The sequence below is a fragment of the Canis lupus genome, chromosome 23 (assembly GCF_011100685.1).
Source record: "Canis lupus familiaris isolate Mischka breed German Shepherd chromosome 23, alternate assembly UU_Cfam_GSD_1.0, whole genome shotgun sequence".
NCBI classification, from domain to species: domain Eukaryota; kingdom Metazoa; phylum Chordata; class Mammalia; order Carnivora; family Canidae; genus Canis; species Canis lupus.
In genome coordinates, this window is record NC_049244.1 from 3724325 (window position 1) to 3747618 (window position 23294).

The 23294-nt window shown below is 36.8% G+C and overlaps 1 protein-coding gene across 7 annotated transcripts in view; it reads right to left on the reverse strand.

The window, feature by feature from the left end:
• Positions 1 to 23294, reverse strand: part of FBXL2 (F-box and leucine rich repeat protein 2) — a 109571-nt gene that overhangs the window by 31506 nt on the left and 54771 nt on the right. For 2 of the 7 annotated variants that reach the window (XM_038570319.1, XM_038570315.1), the window contains 4 exons: positions 10598 to 10652; positions 10026 to 10100; positions 6954 to 7001; positions 5675 to 5769 (listed from right to left, as the gene is read on the reverse strand). In XM_038570319.1, the coding sequence (XP_038426247.1) occupies positions 5675 to 5769; positions 6954 to 7001; positions 10026 to 10100; positions 10598 to 10652 (273 nt within the window). Of the gene's footprint in view, positions 1 to 5674; positions 5770 to 6953; positions 7002 to 10025; positions 10101 to 10597; positions 10653 to 23294 lie in introns of those variants that run through there. The other 5 variants (XM_038570320.1, XM_038570316.1, XM_038570317.1 and 2 more) reach the window with 4 other exon arrangements.

Genomic DNA, 23294 nt, shown 5'->3' on the forward strand with positions numbered 1-23294 from the left:
AGAAATAGTAGACAAAGATATTATATGTTATTATAACTATGTTCTATAGAATAGAGTTCTATGGAGCTACATAAAGATTAAACATTATGTTTACTAAATGTGTTATGTAGAGACATCAGGGCTATTTTTAGAGACCCAAATTAAACTTTCAGAAAATGGCTAAAATAAATATTTTCTGGATGGGAGTCATAGCAGATTAGACATTATGGTAGAAAAGATTGGTGAATTTGAAGACATGGCAATAGAAACTATCCAAAACAAAACATGGAAAGAAAGGGGAAAAAAAAAGAACAGAGCATGAGCTGTGGGATAGCTTCAAGTAATCAAATATACAAGTGACTGGGAGTTCTCAAGGAACAGGAGATTGGGCAGGGGTGGGGTAGGATATCTGAAGAAGTAATGGCCAAAATTTTTCCAAAGTTTATGAAAGCTATAAACTTATAAATCCAATAAACTTTGTTTATCCAAGGGATAGAAGGCAGGTTTAACATTCAAAAATCAACCAGTGTAATTCAGCATGCTAACTAAATTAAAAAAAAAAAAAACATACAATCATCCAAAAGAAAAGATGCAGGAAAAGCATTAACAAGGATGCCTGGGTGGCTCAGCAGTTGAGCTTCCACCTTTGGCTCAGGGCATGATCCCGGGTCCAGGAATCAAGTCCTGCATCAGGCTCCCTGAAGGAACCTGTTTCTCCTTCTTCCTATGTCTCTGCCTTTCTGTCTCTCACGAATAAATAAATAAGATCTTAAAAAAAAAAAAAAAAAGCCTTTGACAGTATCTAACACTCATTCTCAATTAAAAAAAAAAAAAATGAACAAACAACTCTCCACAAACTAGAAATACAAGAAAATTTCCCCAATTTGATGCTTATCAACAACAACAAAAATCTATAGCTAACATCATATTTGGATGCTTTCCCCTTAAGCCTAAGAACTGGCTAGGATGTCTATTCACCATTTCTATTTAACCATTTCTATTCAACACTGTAGTAGAGATTCTAGTCAGTGCAATAAGTTAAGAATAAGAAAAGGCACTAATTGAAAAGAAAGAAGAAAAGCTATTTTTACTTATAGGTGGCATGATTATGCTGAAAATCCAAAGTAATAAAAAAAAGCTACTAAAACCAAGTCTATCAAGGTTGGAGGATAAAAGATCAATGTACAAAAATCAATAGTATTTCTGTTTACTAACAATGAACAATCAAAAATTGAAATATAAAATATCACTTATAATAACATTTCATAACATTTAGGGATAAATATGACAAAAGAGGTGTACAATTATACTACTAATAATTGTAAAATATACTGAGAGAAATTTTAACACATCAAAATATATGGAGAGATATACTATGTTCATGAGTTGGAAGACTTGATATTGTTGTCAATTCTCCCTAAATTGATCTATGGATTCAATATCATCCTAAATCAAGATCCTAGCAAGATTTTTGTAGAAATTGACAAGCTGATTCTATAATTTATCTGAAAATGCCTGGGGTGCCTGGGTGGCTCAACTGGTTAAAGCTTCTGCCTTCAGCTCAGGTCACAATCCCAGGATTCTGAGATCGAGCCCTGCATGAGGGCTCCCTGCTCAGCGGGAAGCCTGCTTCTCCCTCTCCCTCTGCTGCTCCCCCTACTGTGCTCTCTTGCTCTGTTAAATAAATAAATAAAATCTTTTAAAAATTAAAAAAAAAAGAAATGCAATGGATCTAGAATAGCCATAACAACTTTGGAAAGAAGAATGAAGTTGGAGGACTTATACTAATTGATTTCAAAACTTATAAAGCTGCACTTAATCAAGACAATGTGGTTAGGTATAAAGACAGACAAATAGAGCAATGAAAAATATAGAGAGTACAAAAACAGTTCCACAATTATTTGGACAACTGATTTTCATCAAAGACGCAAAAGCAATTCAGTGGAGAAAGAGTGGTTATTTCAACATACAGTGCTAGAACAATCATACATCATATGCAAAAAATGAATTTCAATCTATACCTCATACCATATATAAAAATCAACTCAAAATGGATCATAAATCTAAACTACAAAACTTCTAGAAACACAGGAGAAAATCATTATGACTCTATATGTTAGTCAAAGATCTCACACATCACCAAAAGCATGATCTTACACATCACTAAAAGCACTTCATTAAAATGAAAAACTTCTCTTCAAAAGACAGTTAAGAGAATAAAAGGATGAGCCACAGACTGCAAGAAAACATTTACAAAACATAAGTCTGATTAAGGACCCGTATGCAGAATCTCACTCTCAAAATTCAATGGTAAGATAAAAACCAATCTAATAAAAAAACAGGCAACTCCCCCACAATTGAACAGACATTTCAGCAAAGAAAAGATGTGGATAGCGAAAGTACATAAAAAGATACTCAACAGCATTAATCATTAGAAACACAAATTAAAACCCCAATGAGATACTACTACACGTATCTATTAGAAAAGCTAAAATAAAAAAGACTGACCTACCAAGTGTTGACAAGGATGTGGAAGAACTAGAAGTACCATAAACTTCTGGTGGGAATATATAGTGATACAATCCTTTTTGGTAAAAGCTTGAAAAATTTTAAAAATTAAACATACACCTAGTCATTCCACTCCTTTTTTTTTAAATTTTTTATTTATTTATGATAGTCACAGAGAGAGAGAGAGAGAGAGAGAGAGGCAGAGACACAGGCAGAGGGAGAAGCAGGCTCCATGCACCGGGAGCCCGACATGGGATTCGATCCCGGATCTCAAGGATCACGCCCTGGGCCAAAGGCAGGCGCTAAACCTCTGCGCCACCCAGGGATCCCTAGTCTTTCCACTCCTAGGTATTTGCCCAAGAGAAATGAAAACGTATGACATACAAAATCTTGTACACAAATGTTCATAGCACTTTTATATTTAGTGGCTGCAAACTGGCAAGAATCCAAAGGAGAAATGAATAATTTTGTAGTATAACCATAAAATGGATTCAGCAATAAAAAAAAATGAACTAGGGGACGCCTCAGTAGCTCAGTGGTTGAGCGTCTGTCTGCCTTTGGTTCAGGTCATGGTCCCAGAGTCCCGAGATCGAGTCCCACATCGGGCTCTGGCATGGAGCCTGCTTCTCGCTCTGTCTCTCTCTCTCTCTCTCTGTCTCTCATGCATAAATAAAATCTTAAGAAAAAAAAAGAACGAACTATTGATACACACAACAACATGGATGGATCTCAAAACAATTATACAAAGTGAAAGAGGCCAGGCAAAAAGGAGTACAGTGTGTGTGTGTGTGTGTGTATGTGTGTGTGTATAATTATATATAGGTTTTTAAAAATTTAAACTAACCAATAATGACAGAAGGAGATCAATGGTTGCCTAGCAATGGGGCAGGGACAGGGTAGGAAGAAGGGATTATAAAGGCACATGAGGAAGCTTTTACAGGTCTAAGTTCATTATCTTGATTATCAGATTGTACACTTTAAATGCATAGTTTATTGTATCTCAATTAGATCTCAATAAAGCTGTTAACAATCCATAGGACTTCATATATAATGATACAGCAAGAGTTACAGAGAAGATACATATAAGATCCATTAGTACTGGGATTTTTTTTTTTTTTTAAGATTTTATTTCTTGGGGATCCCTGGGTGGCGCAGCGGTTTAGCACCTGCCTTTGGCCCAGGGCACGATCCTGGAGACCCGGGATCGAATCCCACGTTGGGCTCTCGATCCATGGAGCCTGCTTCTCCCTCTGCCTATGTCTCTGCCTCTCTCTCTCTCTGTGTGACTATCATAAATAAATAAAAAATTTAAAAAAAAGATTTTATTTCTTTATTCATGAGAGACACACAAAGAGAGGCAGAGACATAGGCGGAGGGGGAAGTAGGCTCCCTACAGAGAACCTGATGGGGAACTCGATCTCAGGTCCCTGGGATCATGACCTGAGCCAAAGGCAGCCGCTCAACCACTGCACCACCCAGGTGCCCCTAGTACTGGGATTTTAATCTATTTTGATTACTACTGTATCTCCATTCCCTAGATCAGTACCTGGTGTACTCAATAAATATTTGCAAATGAATAGCCTCCCTCCAACCAAAACAACAATATACAAGTGGGGCAGAGTAGAGGCTGGCTTTAGGTGATTACAATAAACAACTGGAAGGATAACGAAATTCCTTCTGAGTCATATACTAGAATTATGCTTATCATTATTTCTCACAGTAATCTGATCTCACATATTAAAAATGTATAAGATAATAAGGCACCTGGGTGGCTCAGTCGTTTAGTGTAGGTCTTCTGATTTTGGCTCAGGTCATGATTTCAGGGTTCTGAGACTGAGCCCCACATCAGACTCCACACTGCTGAGGGTGGAGCCTGCTGAAGATTCTCTCTTTCTCTCCCTCCTCCCCGCTCCTCCCCGCTCCTCCCCTGCTTTCTCACATGCATGCGTTCTCTCTCTCTCTAAAAAAAGTGTGTAAGATATTAACATAGATTTCTACTATAAAAATTACAGTAAACCACTAACATTCTTAGCCTCAGGATAGTTTTGCTAGTACATATGGCTTTATTCTAATTGCCAAGATAAGAATATATTTCTTTGATATTCCTCATTGACAATCCATATCTTCACATTTTAGTTTTTTAGTTTTTAATGGAACCACTATTTTTTTAACGGAACCACTATTAAACTTATGTTCTCTTTTATAAGTTATCTTAGGATCTATTTGATATATTTAAGCTTTGTATTAAAATAGAATCAATCTATTCCATCAGTTTACAAAGCTTTTGAAGTAGCATAAAATTTAGTCTGATGATCTGAATTTCTTGATTAAAAAAAAAAAAACTTTGTTCCATAACATTTATAAGGAGTGTTTTGATCCTTAAAATATGTTATGAATCATTTTCTTGGCAATGGTATAGCAGATGTTTCAATTACAAATTCCACTATCTGTAATCACTATGTATTGCACATTTCTACTGGCAGTTGCAATTGATATACACAGTGGCGATGCTTAGGTCTGCAAGAGACAAAGTCTGTCCCAGGGTTCTAGGGGGGCACTGTGTGTTCTAATTTAGACAACCTCAAGAAATAGTAGAGGCCACAAGGATGAGAATATAAAGGTTTTAATTATGTCTTGTCTCTAGAAAAGCACATATCCTTAGCAGTGTATTAATAACATTTCCAATAAATAATGGCTATCCAGTAAGAAGAGGTGGGCAAGCATTTGTTTGGATAGGATACAAGTGGATAATTTCATACCAGTATGAGTAAGCAAAATTCCAGGTGTGCTAAGGAAGTTTTTGGAAGAATTATTTTGTTAAGTCATATAATATATAAAAAGACAGTCACTCTTATGAGAACGAAACTAGGAAGATCAGAAAAGTGGAGAAGGAAACAGAGGAGTAAACCATTATTATGCACCAGGCACTTCATATGTGTTGTTTCATGCAGGAACTATAGCTACCTTCACTTTGTAGAAGTGGAGAGGTGAAATAATTTGTCCTAAAGTTGTATCCCTAACCCAGGCCTACTGACTCCCAAGTCATGGTTCTGTCACTTCTCTATGTAAATTACAATAGAGAGAATTTAACAGAAGAAAAGCACGTAATATCTTGGTTTATTTTTGCTGATGACAAGTCAGCTACAAAGCTGCTATGACAAAGTGAGTCACTGTGGATTCAACTTACTTCAAGGAGGAATCTCCAACACCAATGCAGCCTCGCAAGCTGAGCTTCCTCAGGAATCCACCACATCGCTTTGAGATATTTTCCACCACTCGACCCTTAAATTAAAAAAGTTAGGAAAAAATCTTATTTTCCATGCTGCTTATCTAACAGCATACTAACCTGAAATTTAGAAACTGAATATATTTTTCCAGGTTAAAAGAAGCTATTTTGGAACATTCTTCCAATATCCCACTCTGTTCCTAGTATATAAAAGAGCTGCAAGCACCGAAAAATGTTTTCTATTTAGGCATTAGGTATTAAAAAAACTCTAGTGCACTATAATTTGGAAGTTTCAATCCTGGAGTTAGGCCTCTTCTACCCAGGGCTCAGAGCTACTTCACCAATTACAAGGTTTTCTGAGGTCAGCTGTGGGAACACTGGCTGTAGCAGCAATCTAAAACAATATTGCTCAAAAAAAGAAAGAAAAGAAACTCCCTTTTAGCTAAACATTACCACTCTAAAAGTTTGAAAATGTGTCATAAACGCTCCTCCTCAACCTCCTTAGCAATCCCCTACTTAAACACATTTGCTTTGAAATAGGAACGTTGGCTGGATACTGGCAAATACATTAAAGGAAAAAAATGAACATTGATTAAGTACTTTCACTTTTTCAGGCACGATTTTTAACACCTTCTGAACATCACTCAAGGACTTTAGCTCTTCTTTTTGTGTGTGTGGTTGTATATTGGATACTTGTATCACATTAGGTCGAATTATGATCTTGTTATTGTCTTTATTTGAGATTAAATATGTATGGGTGCTAAATTGACATGAACTTTTGATCATTAATCTTATGTGTCAATTTGACTGGGCCACAGGGTTCACAAACTTTTGAATCTGTGAGAGTATTTCTGGATAAGATTAGCATTTGAATCAGTAGACAGGATAAACTAGATTGCCCTCCCTAGTGTGGGTGGGACTCATCCAATCAATTAAAGACTTAATAGAGTAAAAAAAGTTGAGTAAGAGGGAACTCCCCCCTACTTGACTGCTTGAGCTGAGACACTGGTCTTTTCTGGTCTCTGGACTGGGACCGAAACATCAGCTCTTCTTAGGTCTGGAACCTATTAACTTTCAGATTGGAATTTACCCCATTGGCTGGTTCACAGGTCAGATTGGAGCTACACATCAGCTCTCCTGGGTCTCCTCTTCCTGAATGCATATCTTGGGACTTCTTGGCCTCCACAATCACATGACCCAATTCCTTATAATTAATCTACGTATTTGTATATATACATACCCTATTGTTTCTCTGGAGAATCCTGACTAATACAGACTGGATCCATACCTTCATTTTGCAAATAAAGAAATTAAATGGTTAAATTGCCAAGGTTACACTTAGTAAGTAGTAGAGTTAAGGTTCTAACAGGTTTATTTGATTCAAAGGCTGCACAACTACTATCTCCACAAGGGAGGAAATATGAAAAAGGGCCATGCTGGTCTTTAAAAAAACACTATTATCCCCACTTTATAAAACAGCAATCTTGGCACTGAACTGCAAGCACTAAAAATACAGTAGGACACATCAAACCACAGGATCACAGGAACAGGGCTCACACATATCATTACCTGGCTAACATCTTAAGATGAAAATCTACACTCTGATATTGATAGCAGCTTTATTTGTGCTTTCTTGAGTATTACTAAGTTAAGACATTTTTGTCATTAGGGAGAAAAAAAGACTATGACTTGGAAGTCCAAGATAAATATTTAAGTACAGAATAAAACAACAAAAAGGTCTCCATAGCAATGTCTACAAATGGAGGACACAACATATTTTTCTCCATTTCAAGTCAGTCACATTTATATAAGCTTTCTATTCTTTCTTTGGAGTAAAAGTTTTTGTACTGAGATTTAAAAAAATTACATTCAGTATTTTCTGCTCCACTGTTTCCAGCTAAGAGGAAAAACGGGCAAACCATCTCCAAATGCAAAGTTTAAGTCAATTATCCATTTAGATAATATGTTGTAGATGGGGATTTGGAAATAAAGGGCTTTAGAAAAAAATAAGGCCTAAATGGAGGGACTTTTGGAGTTAAAACTTTTAGATTAATATGTTACTTGGTTATTTCTAATTTTTGGCTGGGTGGGATCTTTAGTAACCATAAAGACACAAAAAACGTCCAACTTTTAAAGGCCTGGTAAATGCTTAAACATCAGGGAAATAATACCCTGGGAAGAATCATTCTCAAGGAAAAGCAAAATGCACACTTGTCATCTGGATGCTTTATTCTACCTTTTCTCTGAAACAGTCACATAACCCATTTTATTCAGGGTACCAACTGTCTCCTCTTATTAGATGAATGACCTTGGGTAAGCTATTCAAATTTTTTATGCCACAGTTTCTTCAATATGGTGTTTTTGAGAAGATTAATTGATTATATATAAGTTGCTTAAACAGTGCTAGGCACGTAGTAAATACTGTTAGTATATTAATCCTGAACCTTGGTATATTCTCTCTTCTCTCAGCATATCCATAAATCATCATTTTCATCCTGAAGAAATAATTTGAGATGCTCAAATTATTCCATAGGTGACTATCCAATGGGTCCTATTTAGAGAATATAGGGGTTCCAACACTTGGTTCATAATCCAATCTGGATTCAAGTAGTCAGCCCAAAAGGGCAACTAACTAGTCTTAGACTAGACTAGACTAACATGGTGCCAGCTATTTTAAGTTCTCACATGTAATTCTTTACACAACTGGTGACCTGTACACTAGTGTCTCCTTTAGTGGAAGTGCTCTTAAGTATTTCTACACTGTCTGCTGTCAGCTGAGATTCCGTACAAGGTTGTGCTGTTTACTTGAACTAGTATTCTTTAAAATCTGAATTGGAAAGTTTCGATATGCCTTCCAAAAAATTGTACAGTTTGGAAAAATCATGAAAGAAAACTGAGGGGACAGTAAGAACCACAAAAGAGAAAAGATAATTTGCAAAAATTTTAAAAAAACAATGACTCTCCTTTGGTGAGCAGAAATGACTACAATTTTTGGAATTTAATGTGCTTGTCAACATCACTAAGTAAACACAATGAGCAAAGCTCTATGAAGAGGAGTCACACATCAGCATGTTTCAGTAGGACCTTGTTGCAATCATTGCTAGTAAGCCTGGATAGAACATCAAAGAACTCCTAATCCAGGGACCATAGTCCAAAACAGGAACTGAGAGTATCTTCCCAGGCTGGGGGTGACCCTTCCAAACTCAGAGCACCACAGCACAGGAGGAGTCCCAGAGTGAAAACTTGTGCTCTACCCCACTGCTGCAGCTGCTCTGCTCCACTGCCGTGAGACTGATCAGAGACTCTCCAGCTAGTAACCCATAGAAGGACGGAAGGGCCTCCACAATGGACCCTTAGTTCTCCTAGGTAACACCAGGTGAAGTAACTTGCAGGGAACTGTTTGGGCTCATCTCAATGTTAAGCATGATGATTTCTTGATCCATTAAAAAAAGACACAAAACATACATTTCAGCAAAAACACATGATGAAAATGCTATGTGAGAAACTGAATTAAAATACAGCTCCATGACTGTAACTGAGTTGGCTAAATTAGAAATGAGTAAGGTTTTCCTAATATTGGGTTGATAAACTTCAGAACCTCCACACCCCTAAAACAGTATCTAGATAATTATTAAGTGCAATGAAGATTACTTCCTTCTTTCTTTTTGGTTATAAATTGGTATTTAATCTACAAGTTGTCTTAAAATAAACTTTTCTCACTTGGTCAGGCCTACCACTCTTACATGGAGATATTCACATATTCCCAGATAAATACATGAGAATCCTGGAATTATAAAAGGCTTTAAGGATTATTTTGCTTCTTTATTTTATAGATAATAAAACTGAAGCACTGAGAGATTATATGGCTTAGGTGGTTGAGCTGGAGTGATATCTCAAATCTTCAGCTTTACTCCTGGACCACACTTCTGCCATTTCTCTATTCTTGATGCTGAATTAGAATTCTCAGTGGATCTTTCAGATCAATAAATATTTGTCAGGAGTCTCCTAAGATTTAAGCACTGAACATACCTAATGATGCAGGTATGGGGCAATAAAAAGCTGAGCAGTAATACTAGGGCTATAAACATGAACAAGGAGGAAAAGTAGTCTGTCACTGATATGGAGCCAAAGCAAAATACGAGCAGAATTTTGGTCTTGATGTACACAGATACCTTCCAGGTTTTTTTCTTCTCTATTACACCTTGACACCTTCATATTAAATCTAAATGCAGCAAAAGAAAAAGGCAAGAAAGAGTGACCATTTTACTGATCTTTTTAAAAAAGTCTTTTGTCTAAAATAAAGCTAACTTACCTCTACATCTGTTTGAAAGTTAAAAAGGTCTATTCTTTGCCAGTTGCTTCCATCCAGGGCTAAGATGTTCCAGGCCTGGAGTGGGGAGGTACAGGAGGAGAGGTGGGGGTGAAACGGACACACTAAGTTAGACTGTTAATGGAACTCCTGATTCAACCTTTGTATTTCCCAACTTTTATTCTTGATATACATTAAGTGAACTATCAAATATAGAATTATAGTAACTCCATGTTAGGTTAAATATAAAAGATGATATTTAAAGTTCACTGCTTGTGGCACTTCAGTGGCTCAGTCGGTTAAGCATCCAACTCTTGATTTTGGCTCAGATTATGATCTTGGGGTCATGGGATTGAGCCCTGCACTGGCTCTGCACTAGACATGGAGTCTACTTAAAATTCTCTCTCTCTCCTTGTGTCCTGCTGCCCCTCCCCCATTTATGCATAAGCGTGTGTGCACACTCTCTTAAAAAAATTAAATTAAAAAAATAAAGGTAACTGCCTGTTTGAACTAAAACTCATTCTCATTATAATAAAACTCAATATTGATTGACAAAAATCTGGTTAATACTCTACCTTGGAAATCTGTGCACATCGGCACAAAGTTACTATATCCAAGAAGGAAAATATTCTAGGAAGAAAGGGGAAAAACAAAAAAATGAGACGATATTAACATTTTAGGATATTTACAACTTGAAAGATAAAATCTAATATGCCATCTGCATATATCACAAATTTTTTCAAGATTCTTCAGTTTGCAATATACAAGCTCATTATAATTTTTACATCACTACTGTGAAATATTAAATATTCACATATTCCAAAGCTGTTTTAGACACACTACAAAAATCCCCTTAAAACAAAACCCATTAAACTTTTAAGTCCCTTGTTCTAAGACCTGGACATGAGATAGCAGATCGTAACTTGTCCTATTCAAAAACCAACTGTCTGATCTCCTACACACTAAGCCTCAGGAAAGCTAAATCCTTCTAATTCTCATGTCCCTAACACACAGTACAAACCCCCTCTTCTGGTAGTAGATGTACCAAACAGGCTCAGATGCCTGAGCCTCATGTAACACAGCCAAGGAGGACTCAATGATAAAACCCATTTGGTTTTGATGTATTTGTTCACAGGGCAGAAAGATGGAGCCCATTCATTGGTAAGTTCTATAGTGACCAGTTATAATTGAATTGAAGCCAAGAACCACAGAAGATGGGAAAGATGGGGAAAAAGAAAAGCAGAGAAGTAAACAAAAACCTAGTTGACATCAGCAGTGCTCCTAGAGGAAGCTGTCAGCATGGGTCTGAGTGAGGTCCCAACACCAGCAGTGGAGATGAGTTGCTGATGATAGCACAGTGGCAAATAGCTGCCATGTGTCTCAGTGCTGTGTAGTAATAGCTGCAAATAAAGAACAGCTTTTCTGTGAGAAAAAAGGTGAGTGAGGATAAGGTGAGGGACAATATAGGATCTGAATCCATATAGTCCTGGGAGATAAATGAGAGTTTGTGTCTGTGTGTAGAAGGGGGAGAAGGTAAGATAGCAAACAGCTACCTATAAAGTTCTTCAAAGTACTTCAAAGGTAACAATCAGTGGTGAGTTGAAAAATCCATGGGCTTAGGGAAGGATAACAGATTCATAAAACACCAGAGCATTGTAACCTACAATAATGTATACACAAGTAGCACCACAGGACTAGGGACGCTACAGATACCACTCTATAATATAGGCTCCAATAATTTTCTGGTGAAAAGCAAACGATGGAAGCATAAGGGCTGCGTTGATCTTAAAAGACTCAGTGGAACTATGCATAGGAAAATGCTGGTGGCTGAAAATATGCACTAAAGTATATGCTAAACATATTTCAGGGTGTCTGCAAACACCTACATTGCCTCTATGGAAATACATCTTGCCCACCCATAGGCCTTTCTTCCCTAACATCCATGTTCTATACCATATGACCATTCCACAATGAGCCACAACTCATCACTAGCTCTCTAAAAGACCAAGGACCAGATAGAGAAATGCATATGGTAGAGTATTTCATGCAAGGGTTGGGTTCTAAAACCTACAAACCTAGGTGAAAAAGGAGTTAGGTAAGTTTTCCTTGAGAATCTCTTAAGACTGTACTACCTTGGAGACCACATTCTATCACCTCTTAGTAAGAACAATTGCACTGATATTGATAAGAATAGCTAACTTTGATTATGTATTTACTATGTGCTAGCCACAGTTTGTTAGTCATTTAATTATCTCAACACTGTTATAAGATGCTAATATTATCTCTGTTTTTTGGAGAATGACATGGAGCACAGAAAGATTAAGTAACTTGCCCAGTCCACACAGATAGGAAGAGCAGAGCTGGGATTTGCCCAGGTAGGCTGGCTTGAGAGCCCAAGCCTATGACTACTATCATATACAGCCTCAGAAAGTTTAACACAGATGTTCTTCCCTCAGGATTGGACTAAATGCTATTTCTTCAACTGAAGAGCAGATGAAGTAATTGTGCTTAGTGAGCATGCCGTATGGAAATCACCTATCTTTGAATGCAAGGATCACACTAACTGAAGCAAAATGCTCACACATCCAGATACACATGAGAACCAACAGCTGGAACACAAGTTTACATTTTTCATTTCATGGTTACTACCAAATTTTATGGTTACTGAATGAAAAAGTAGATTGCCTTTGGTGTTTACATTATTTTCCCTCTTCCTATCACCCCATGGATATATGTAGTTGTATTTGCACAAGTTAAATAGGTATGATAGAACTCCAAACTGCCAAACTGCATCCTAAGCCAAATTCCTGAATCATGTTTCAGTGGATAAAATAAATGCCTTAAGTGACAGAGCGTGGGACACTGGCAATAGAAACAGAGATAACTAGAAGAGTTAGAGTCCTGGCCTTTCCAAAGCATCTTCTTTTTTTTTTTTTTTTTTCTTTCTTTCTTTTCTTGGAAATTGCTTCCTACCTCAAATGTGATAACTTCACCCTTCATTAGGAAAGCACTGCAGTGTACAAATTGGTTATAAAGAAATATATACAGGGGTATACTGGAGTGGATGTGCTTCTAGACTTTGTATTCTAGTCTACTGGTCTGTTTTCTACCTTTATGCCACGAGACTGTTTTAATTATGAAGCTTTATAAGTCTTGATGTCTGGTAATATAAGTCCTTCAATTTTGTTCTTCTTCAAGATTACCTTGGCTATTCTTGGTTCTTAGAATTTCCACTTACATTTTAGAATCAGCATGTCAATTTTCACAAGAACTTTATGAAATTTTTACTGAGATTACACTGCATTTATAGAAACTTCGGGGAGAATTGAAATCTTCACAATATAGTCTTCCAATCCAGAAACATGATATATTCCATTATTTACTTAGGATGTCTTTAATTTCTCATAGTAATTTTTGCAGTTTTCCATATAGCTACTCTGCTCATCTTTAGATTCCACAAACCACAGTTATTTAAAGTGTTACTATTAAAAAGGAATTTTAAAATGTCATTTTCTGTTTTTTTTTTTTTTTTAAGTAATCTCTATGCCCAAAGTGGGGCTTGAGCTCATGACCCCAAGATTAAGAGTCACATGCTCTACCAACTGAATCAGCCAGGTACCCCTTCAATATCTTTTTCTAATTGTTAATATACATCATAGTTAATTTCCACATATTTAGCTTATATCCAGTAGCCTTTCCAAATTCATTACTAAATCCTAAAGATTTTCTTTTTTTTAGTACTTTATTTGAGAGAAAGAGAGAGAGAGAGAAAGGAAGAGAGCACAAGCATAAGCAAGGGGGAGGAACAGAGGGAGAGTGAGAATCAGGCTCTCCACTGAGCAGGGAGCCCAACATGAGGCTTGATCTCAGGACCCTAGGATCATGACTTGAGCCAAAGGCAGACAATTAACCAACTGAGCCACCCAGATGCCCCAATTCTAATGATTGTCTACATACAGAAACAATTCATTTGATTTTCTTCCTTTACAATACTTTTAATTTCTTTTTCTTGCCTTATTGAAGTGGCTATGATCTTCTCTAGTGTACTAATGATAATGAAAGACAGCTTTTTCTCATTGTTATTTCAGAGAGAAAGCTGTCACTTTTTAATCAACAATCATGATATTCACTATAGGGATTTTCCCCCTACCTTTTCAACCTTTAAGGTATTTTTTGTTATACCCTGTAAAAGGTCTGTTTTGTCATGCTTGACTTAAACATCTAACATTCACTTCTCTCCTAAGAATTTATTAAAAGTAAGAACATATGGAATTCCCATATATTACCCCTGAACTTGACACACATAGTTTCCCCTATTATTAACATTTTGCATTAGTGTGGCACATTGGTTAAAATTGATACTGATACATTATTAACTAAAGTCTGCTGTTTAGGTTAAAGTTCACTCTTTGTACTGTACAATTAATTCTATGGGTTTTGACAGATGGATGATGACATGTGTCCAACATTACATTATATAGGATAGTTCATCAGCCTAAAAATTACCTGACTCACCTGTTCATCCCTTCCCTCCTTCAGATGAAGCCCAGTTAACCACTGGTCTTTTTAATGTTTCCACAGTTTTGCCTTTTTCAGCATGTCCTAATTGGAATCATATAGTATGTGCCTGTTCAGATTAGTACCTTCACTTAGCAATATGCATTTAAGGTTCTTCTATGTCTTTTAGTGGCAAGATAGCTCACTATTTTTTATTCCTGTATAATACTGAACAATATTGAAACTGATGTACCAGTTTATCCATTCATCTACTTTAGGCTATCTTACTTGTTTTCAGTTTTGGATGATTATGAATAATTCTGCTGTAATCATTTGTTTGCAAGTTTTTGTGTGGATACATTTCTACTCAGTTAGAAAAATACCTAGGGGTGGAATTGATAGATCATGTAACCTTGTGTTTAGCTTTGTAAGAAGCCGCCAAACTGTCTTCCAAAGTGCCTATACCATTTTGAATCTCCACCAGCAATGAATGAGAGTTCCTGTTGCTCTGAATCTTGTCAATGTTTGGTATTGCTAGATTTTTAAATTTTAGCCATTCTAAATAGGTGTACAGTGATATCTCATTTCTTAGTTTTCAAATCCTTAAGAACATAAATACTTCTTCTTTGGTGAGGTATCTAAATATTTTACCCATTTTTAAATTGGTTTGTTTTCTTGTGTATTTTGAACATCAGTCTTTTAACATATATATATATATGACTTTGGCAAATATTTTCTCCAAGTCTGTGTTTTGTCTTTTCATTCCCTTAACAGTCTTTTTTACAGAAGTTTTTGATTTTAATAAAGTCCAACTTATCAATTTTCTCTTTGATGGGTCATGCTTTATTGTATCTAAAACTTCATTGCCAAGCCCAAGGCTACCTACATTTTCTCATTTTCTCCTATGCTTCTTCCGGAAGTTTTATTTTATTTTTTTTCCAGAAGTTTTATAGTTTTGTATTTGCCATACAAGTCTATGATCCATTTTGAGTTGACTTTTGTGAAAGGTGTAAGGTCTGTGTTTACATTCTGCTTTTGCATTAGATGTCCAATTATTCCAACACCATTTGTTGAAAAAGATACTCTCTCCGTTAAATTTCTTTTTTTTTCTGGGGTGCCTCGGTGGCTCAGTTAAGCATCTGACTCTTGATTCGGCCCAGGTCATAGTCTCAGTGTCATGGAATCACGCCCCATGTCAGGTTCCATGCTCAGGGGGAGTCTGCTTGAGATTCTCTCTCCCTCTGCCCCTCTGTATGCTTGCTGCTCATACATGCTTGCTCGTTCTCTAAAATAAATAAATAAAAATTTAAATTGCTTCTGCTCCTTTGTCAAAGATCAGTTCACTTTGTGTGGTTCTATTTCTGGGATCTTTATGGTGTTTAACTATTTTCTATTTGTCTTTTCTTTCACCAACAACACATTGACATGATTATTGTGGCATTAAGGTAAGTAGTGTCACTCCTCCAGTTTTGATCTTTAGTACTGAACTGGCTTTTCTGAGTCTTCTGACTTTAGAATGAGCTTTTGATATCCACAAAATAACTTGGTGGTATTTTGATTGGGATTGTGTTGATTCTACAGATCAACTTGGGAAAAATGAGTATTTTAATGACACTGAGTCCTTTTTTTTTTTTTTTTTTGTATATTTTTATTGGAGTTCAATTTGTCAACATATAGCATAACACCCAGTGCTCATCCCATCAAGTGCCCCTCAGGGCCCATCACCCAGTCACCCCATCCCCCCGCCCACCTCCCTTTCACCGCCCCTTGTATGTTTCCCAGAGTTAGGTGTCTCTCATGTTCTGTCACCCTCACTGATATTTCCCACTCATTTTCTCTACTTTCCCTTTTATTCCCTTTTACTATTTTTTATATTCCCCAAATGAATGAGACCACATAATGTCTGTCCTTCTCTGACTGACTTCACTCAGCATAATACCCAACACTGAGTCCTTCTATCCAGTAATGTATAGCATGTCTCCATTTATTTAGATTTTGATTTTTTCATTGGAGTTTAGGAGTTTCCATCATATAGATCCTGTACAAATTATGCTAAATTTATACCTAAGTATTTCACTTTTTATGCTAATGTAAATGGTAATTGCTTTTCACTTCAATATCTAGTTGTTCACTAATGGCACTTAGGAAAGCAAGGACCTTTTTTACATATTAACCTTATATTCTACAAACTTGCTGTAATTACTTGTTAAATACAGAAATATTTTTTTTTTTTTTTTTTTTTAAATAAATTTTATTTATTTGTGATAGTCACACACAGAGAGAGAGAGGCAGAGACACAGGCAGAGGGAGAAGCAGGCTCCATGCACCAGGAGCCTGATGTGGGATTCGATCCCGGGTCTCCAGGATCACGCCCTGGGCCAAAGGCAGGCACTAAACCGCTGCGCCACCCAGGGTTCCCAATACAGAAATATTTTGTCACTTTTTTTTTATTTTCTCCAGAAACAATCATTTCATCTACAAACATAACCAGTTTTATTTCTTCCTTCCCAATGTATACCTTTGCTTTCCTTTTCTTATTTAATTGGATTAGCTAGGACTTCTGGTACTATGAGGAATAGGAGTGGTAAGAGTAGTCATTCTTATTTCTGATCTTGGGAAAAAAGAATCGAGTTTCTCATCACTAAGTATAGTGTTAGCTGAAGAGTTTTTATAGATATTTATTTTCTATTTTTTTAAAGTAAGCTCTAGGCCCAACATGGGGCTTGAACTCATGAATTCAAGATCAAGAGTCTCATGCTTGAGCCAGCCAGGTGGACTATTTTTTTGTAGATATTCTTGATCAAGTTGAGAAGTTCTCCTCTATTCTTGGTTTGATGAAGGTTTCTGTTATGGTGGACATTAGAATTTGTCAAATGCTTTTTCTGCATCTACTGATGACCCTATAATTTCTTCTTCTTTAAACAACTGATGTGATGGATTACATTAATTTTGGAATGAAGCATCCTTGCATACCTGAAATAAATCCCACTTGGTTGTGTGTATTATTCTTTTCATATATTGTTAAATTTGGTTTGCTAATATATTGTTGAAGATTTTGCATCTATGTTTACAAGATATATTGTTCTGTAGTTTTTCCTTTCTATATTGTCTTTATCTGGTTTTGGTATGAAGATAAAGCTGTCTTCACAGAATGAGTTAGGAAGTCTTCTGCTTTTATCTTTTGGATGACATAAAGAATTGGTATCATTTCAGGGTACTTGGGTGACTCAGTTGGGTAAGCATATGACTTCAACTCAGGTCATGATCTCAGGGTCCTGGGATCAAGTCCTGCATCAGGCTGTCTATTCAGCAGGGAGTATGCTTGTCCCTCTCCTTCTGCTCCTCCACCTACTTGTGCTCTCTTTCTCTCTCAAATAAAATCATTTTTTAAAAAATAATTAGTATCATTTATTTCCTAAATGTTTGTAGAATTCACCAATGTAACCATCTGGGTCTGGTGCTTTCTATTTGGGAAGGTTATTAATAATTGATGTAATGAATTTAATAGGTATATATCCATTCAGTTTATCTATTACTCCTTGTGTGAGAGTTAGTAGTTTTTGTCTTTTGAAGAAATGGTCCATTTCATTTAAGTGACCAAATTTATGGACATACAGTTCATAATATCCCTTTATTATCCTTTTAATATTCATGAAATCAGTAGTGATGATCCCTCCTCCATTTCTGATAGTACTAATTTGTATCTTCTCTCTTTCATTCTTGGTTAATCTGGCCAGAGGTTTATCAATTTTGTTGATTTCTGCTCCATTTTTTGTTAGGTCCTTTCTTTTGCTTACTTTAGGCTTCAATTGATCCTCTTTCTCTAGTTTCCAAAAGTGGAAACTCAGATTATTGTGCTTAATTACACTGATTTTCAAACATACAAATAAATCCTGTATTTCTAAAATAAACCCACTGGTTATAATTATTCAGCTTTTCATATATTGCTGGATTTGGCTTACTAGTTTTGTTAAGGATTTTTACATCTATAGTCATGACAAATATTGGCCTGTAATTTTCCTTTCTTCTAACATCCTCATTCAGTTTGGTATTAGGGTTATGTTGACCTCATAAAACTGTCTCTATACTTTGAAAGAGTCTGTAAGACTGGTATTGTATCTTTCTATAAATGTTTGGAAAAACTCCAAGAAAAGCTTTCTGGGCTTGTTTTCTGCAGGAAAATTTTATTTATAAATTCTATTTACAGATAAATCCAGTAATCTCTTTTGGATAATGTCAAGAGTAGTAACAGATAACTCCAGATTTTTAATTTCTTACAGTTTTTAAAAGCTGTGTTTTTCAAGGAATTTTCCCATTTAATCTGATTTCAAACGGTTGTTAAATGCATTCCATAATTATGTCCATACTACTTCTAAAAATTAGAAATGTCCCTTTTTTGTGATAATTTCTTTTTCTGTTTTTTTCCTTTATCAGTCAAGCTAGAGAGTTATCAATTCAAGTAATAAAAATTATCTTTTTTGATTTCTCTAGTTCATTAATATATGCTCTTCATCAATTCCTTCATTATAGTTTCTTTGAATTTGCTGTGTTTTTTCAGTTACTTGAGCTGGAACTTTTGATCACATTCATCCCTTCTTTTCTAATGCATGCATTTAAAGCATTTTCCCCTACACATCATCCCACAAATTTTTATATGTCATACTTTCATTATTTAGCTTGAAATACTTTATGATTTCCATTGTGATAACATCTTGATCCACAGATTTAGAAATTTGTAGCTTGAGACACCTAGGTGGCTCAGTGGTTGAGTGTCTGCCTTCGGCTCAGGGCGTGATCGAGTCCCATATGGGACTCCCTGTGAGGAGCCTGCTTCTCTCTCTCTGCCTATGTCTCTCATGAATAAATGAATAAAATATTTTTTAAAGAAATTTGTAGCTTAATATTTTGTTGTTATTGATTTCAAGTTTAGTTCTACTGTGGTAAGACAACATATTCTTAGCTAGTTTCAGTTCTCTGAAATTCGTTGAATTTACTTTATGGCTCAACATATAATCTATTTTTTTAAAAAAGATTTTATTTATTTATTCATGAGAGACACACACACACAGAGAAAGAAAGGCAGAGACACAGGCAGAGGGAGAGGCAGGCTCCATGCAGGGAGCCCAATGTGGGACTTGATCGCAGCACTCCAGGATCACAGGCCCTGAGCTAAAGGCAGATGCTCAACTGCTGAGCCACCCAGGTGTCCCAACATATAATCTATTTTGATAAATGTTTCATGTGCATTTCAGAAGAATGTGTGTTCTAAAGTTACTGAATGTAGTGTTCTATTATATGTCTAGTTGGTTAAGTGTGGTTCAAATCTCCTATATCCTAATTTTTTTGTCTGATTAGTCTATCAGTTACTGTGAGTCTATCAGGGGTATGTTAAAGCTCTACATATAATTATGGATTTGTCTATTTTTCCCTTTAGTTTTGCTTTATATATTTTCAACTTATTTTATTAGGCTCATCAAAACTTAAGATTCCTATTGTCCAACTGACCTTTTATTGTGAAGAAATGTCTTTGTGTCTAACATACATCTTGCCTTAAGGTCTGCTTTGTCAACGCTAACATAGTCGCAACAGCTTTTAATGTTCCCAACTTTTACTTTCAATCAAATTGTGTCTCTTGTTATTTTTAAAACTCCAGTTTAACATGGCTTGTCTTTAAACAGGAGTGTTAAGGTCATTTAACACTTAATCATGGATATAGCTTAAATCTACCATCCTGCCATTTGCTGTCCATTTTCCCCAACTGCTCCTTGTTCCTTTACTCTCCTTTTAAGAATTCTTTAAAATAGCTAAAATGATCTTTATGTCTTTGGTGGTTGCTATGAATACAGCACATATCTATTTCAGTGTAGCTTCAATTAATATTATCCCTCCATAGGCACAATCACAGTATACTCTCATTTAATCTTTTTTTCTTCTGTGTTTATGTTGTCATATATTTTTGACATATATTATAAACCAAACAATATAGTGTTATGCTTTTTGCTTAAAACAATTATCTTTTAGATAATTTTTAACAGGTAAAAGGTATTCTATATTTACCTACATACTTACCATTTATGTGTTCTTCATTCTTTCCTGTACATGATTTTCAGCAACCTACGGCCTTAAGAACTCGCGTTAGCATTTCTATAGTAATGGGGATGTCAGTTTTTATTTACCAGAAAACGCTTTTTTTTTTTTTTAAAAAGATAATTTTGTAGGGTGTGTGGGTGGTGCAGTTGGTTAAGCATCTGACTCTTGGCTTCAGGTCAGGTTGTGATCTCAGGGCTGTGAGATCAAGCCCCATGTCATGCCCCATGGTCAGCACAGAGTCTGCATAGGACTCTCTCTCTCTCTGCTCCCACCCCTCACACTCTCTCTCTCTAAAATAAATATTTTTTAAAAAAAGATAAAGAGGGGCTGCACCCTGCTACCTTTGGGAGCCGTAGCCCGGGAGCGCAATTCCAGCAGCACAGACCCGGGATCCCAGGGTGCCGGGGGACACAGCCTAGGATCCTGCGTTCCCCCCAGACAGGTGGAGGCGGGGAGGGCACAGGACAGCGAGGACTCTCCTGTGGCCAGGTGCCCCCAAGCTATGCAGGTCAGCGCCCCCCCACCCGCAGGCCAGTGCGGATTGGGAGACTGTGGTAGTTACTGCGGGAGCTGACTCAAGAGCTGGAGAGCTGGCCGCGGCCAGTGTTGTTGTCCCTCCTGGTGTCACCCTGTGCCTGGGATGGAGTAGGGCCATTAGGGAACAGGGGCCTCACAGGATAAACAGCTCCCATTGAGCCGTGCACCTGGCAGGGGGCAGGGCAGGTCCCCCAGGTGCACACACCTGAGAATCAGCACAGCAGGCTCCTCCCCCAGAAGACCACCTGGAAGGACAGGGGAAGAGCAAGTTCTTGACCAACCAGCTCTGGAAAACTCCAGGGGAAGTTGAGGGATTTACAGTATATAGAACCAGAGGATACCCCTCCTTGTTTTCTTTTTTTCTTCTGTTTTCCAGTACAACTCGTTTTTAGCCACTCTGCACTGAGAAAAATGAATAGAAAGAACTCACCACAAAGGAAAGAGTCAGGAACACTACTCTCTGCCACAGAGTTACAGAATTTGGATTACAATTCAGTGTCAGAAAACCAATTCAGAAGCACAATTATAAAGGTACTGGTGGCTCAGGAAAAATACATAAGGGATTCAAGAGACTTTGTGACTGCAGAATTTAGATCTAACAAAAAAAAAAAAAAGAATTTAGATCTAATCAGGCCGAAATTAGAAATTAAAAATTAAATGAGATGCAATCCAAACTGGAGGTCCTAATGACAAGGGTTAATGAGGTAGAAGAAAGACTGAGTGACATAGAAGACAGGTTGATGGCAAGGAAGGAAGCTGAGGAAAAAAGAGGAAAACAATAATTAAAAGACCACGAGGAAAGGTTAAGGGAAATAAGTGACAGCCTCAGAAGGAAAAATCTACATTTAATTGGGGTTCCAGAGGGCGCTGAAAGGGACAGAGGGCCAGAAAGCATATTTGAATAAATCATAGCTGAGAACCTCCCTAACTTGGGGAGGGAAACAAGCATTCAGATCCAGGAGATAGAGAGATTCCCGCCCCCCTAAAATCAATAAAAACTGTTTAACACCTAGACATTTAATAGTGAAACCTGCAAATTCCAAGGATAAAGAGAAAATCCTTAAAGCAGCAAGAGACAAGAGATCCTTAACTTATATGGGGAGAAATATTAGATTAACAGCAGAGACCTGACAGGCCAGAAAGGGCTGGCAGGATATATTCAGGGTCCTAATGAGAAGAACATGCAGCCAAGAATACTCTATCCAGCAAGGCTCTCATTCAGAATAGAAGGAGAGATAAAGAGCTTCCAAGATAGGCAGAAACTGAAAGAACATTTGACTACCAAACCAGCTCTTCAAGAAATATTAAGGGGGGACTCTGTAAAAGAAATAGGAAGCCCAAAGAAATAAGCCACAAAAACAGGGACTGAATAGGTATTATGATGATAGTAAATTCATATCTTTCAATAGTAACTCTGAATGTGAATGGGTTTAATGGTCCCATCAAAAGACGCAGGGTTTCAGACTGGATAAAAAAGCAGGACCCATCTATTTGCTGTCTACAAGAGACTCATTTTAGACCTAAGGACACCTACAGCCTGAAAATGAAAGGTCGGAGAACCATTTAGCATTCAAATGGTCCTCAAAAGAAAGCACGAGTAGCCATCCTCATATCAGATAAATTAAAGTTTATCCCAAAGACTGTAGTAAGAGATGAAGAGGGACACTCTATCATACTTAAAGGATCTATCCAATGAGAGGATGTAATAATCATGAATATTTATGCTCCTAATGTGGGAGCTGCCAAGTATATCAATCAATTAAAAAAGTAAAGACATACTTAGATAATACTGGGAGACGTCAACACGGCGCTTTCTGCAAATGACCAATCTTCTAAGCACATCTCCAAAGAAACAAGAGCTTTAAATGATACACTGGACCAGATGGATTTTACCAGAAAACACTTTTTTTTTTTTTTAAAGATAATTTTGTAGGGTCTATGGGTGGTGCAGTTGGTTAAGCATCCGACTCTTGGCTTCAGGTCATATTTACAGAACTTTACATCTAGACGCAACCGAATACACATTCTTCTCAAGTGCACATGGAACTTTCTCCAGAATAGACCACATACTGGGTCACAAATCAGGTCTTAACGGATACCAAAAGATTGGGATCGTCCCCTGAATATTTTCAGACCATAATGCTTTGA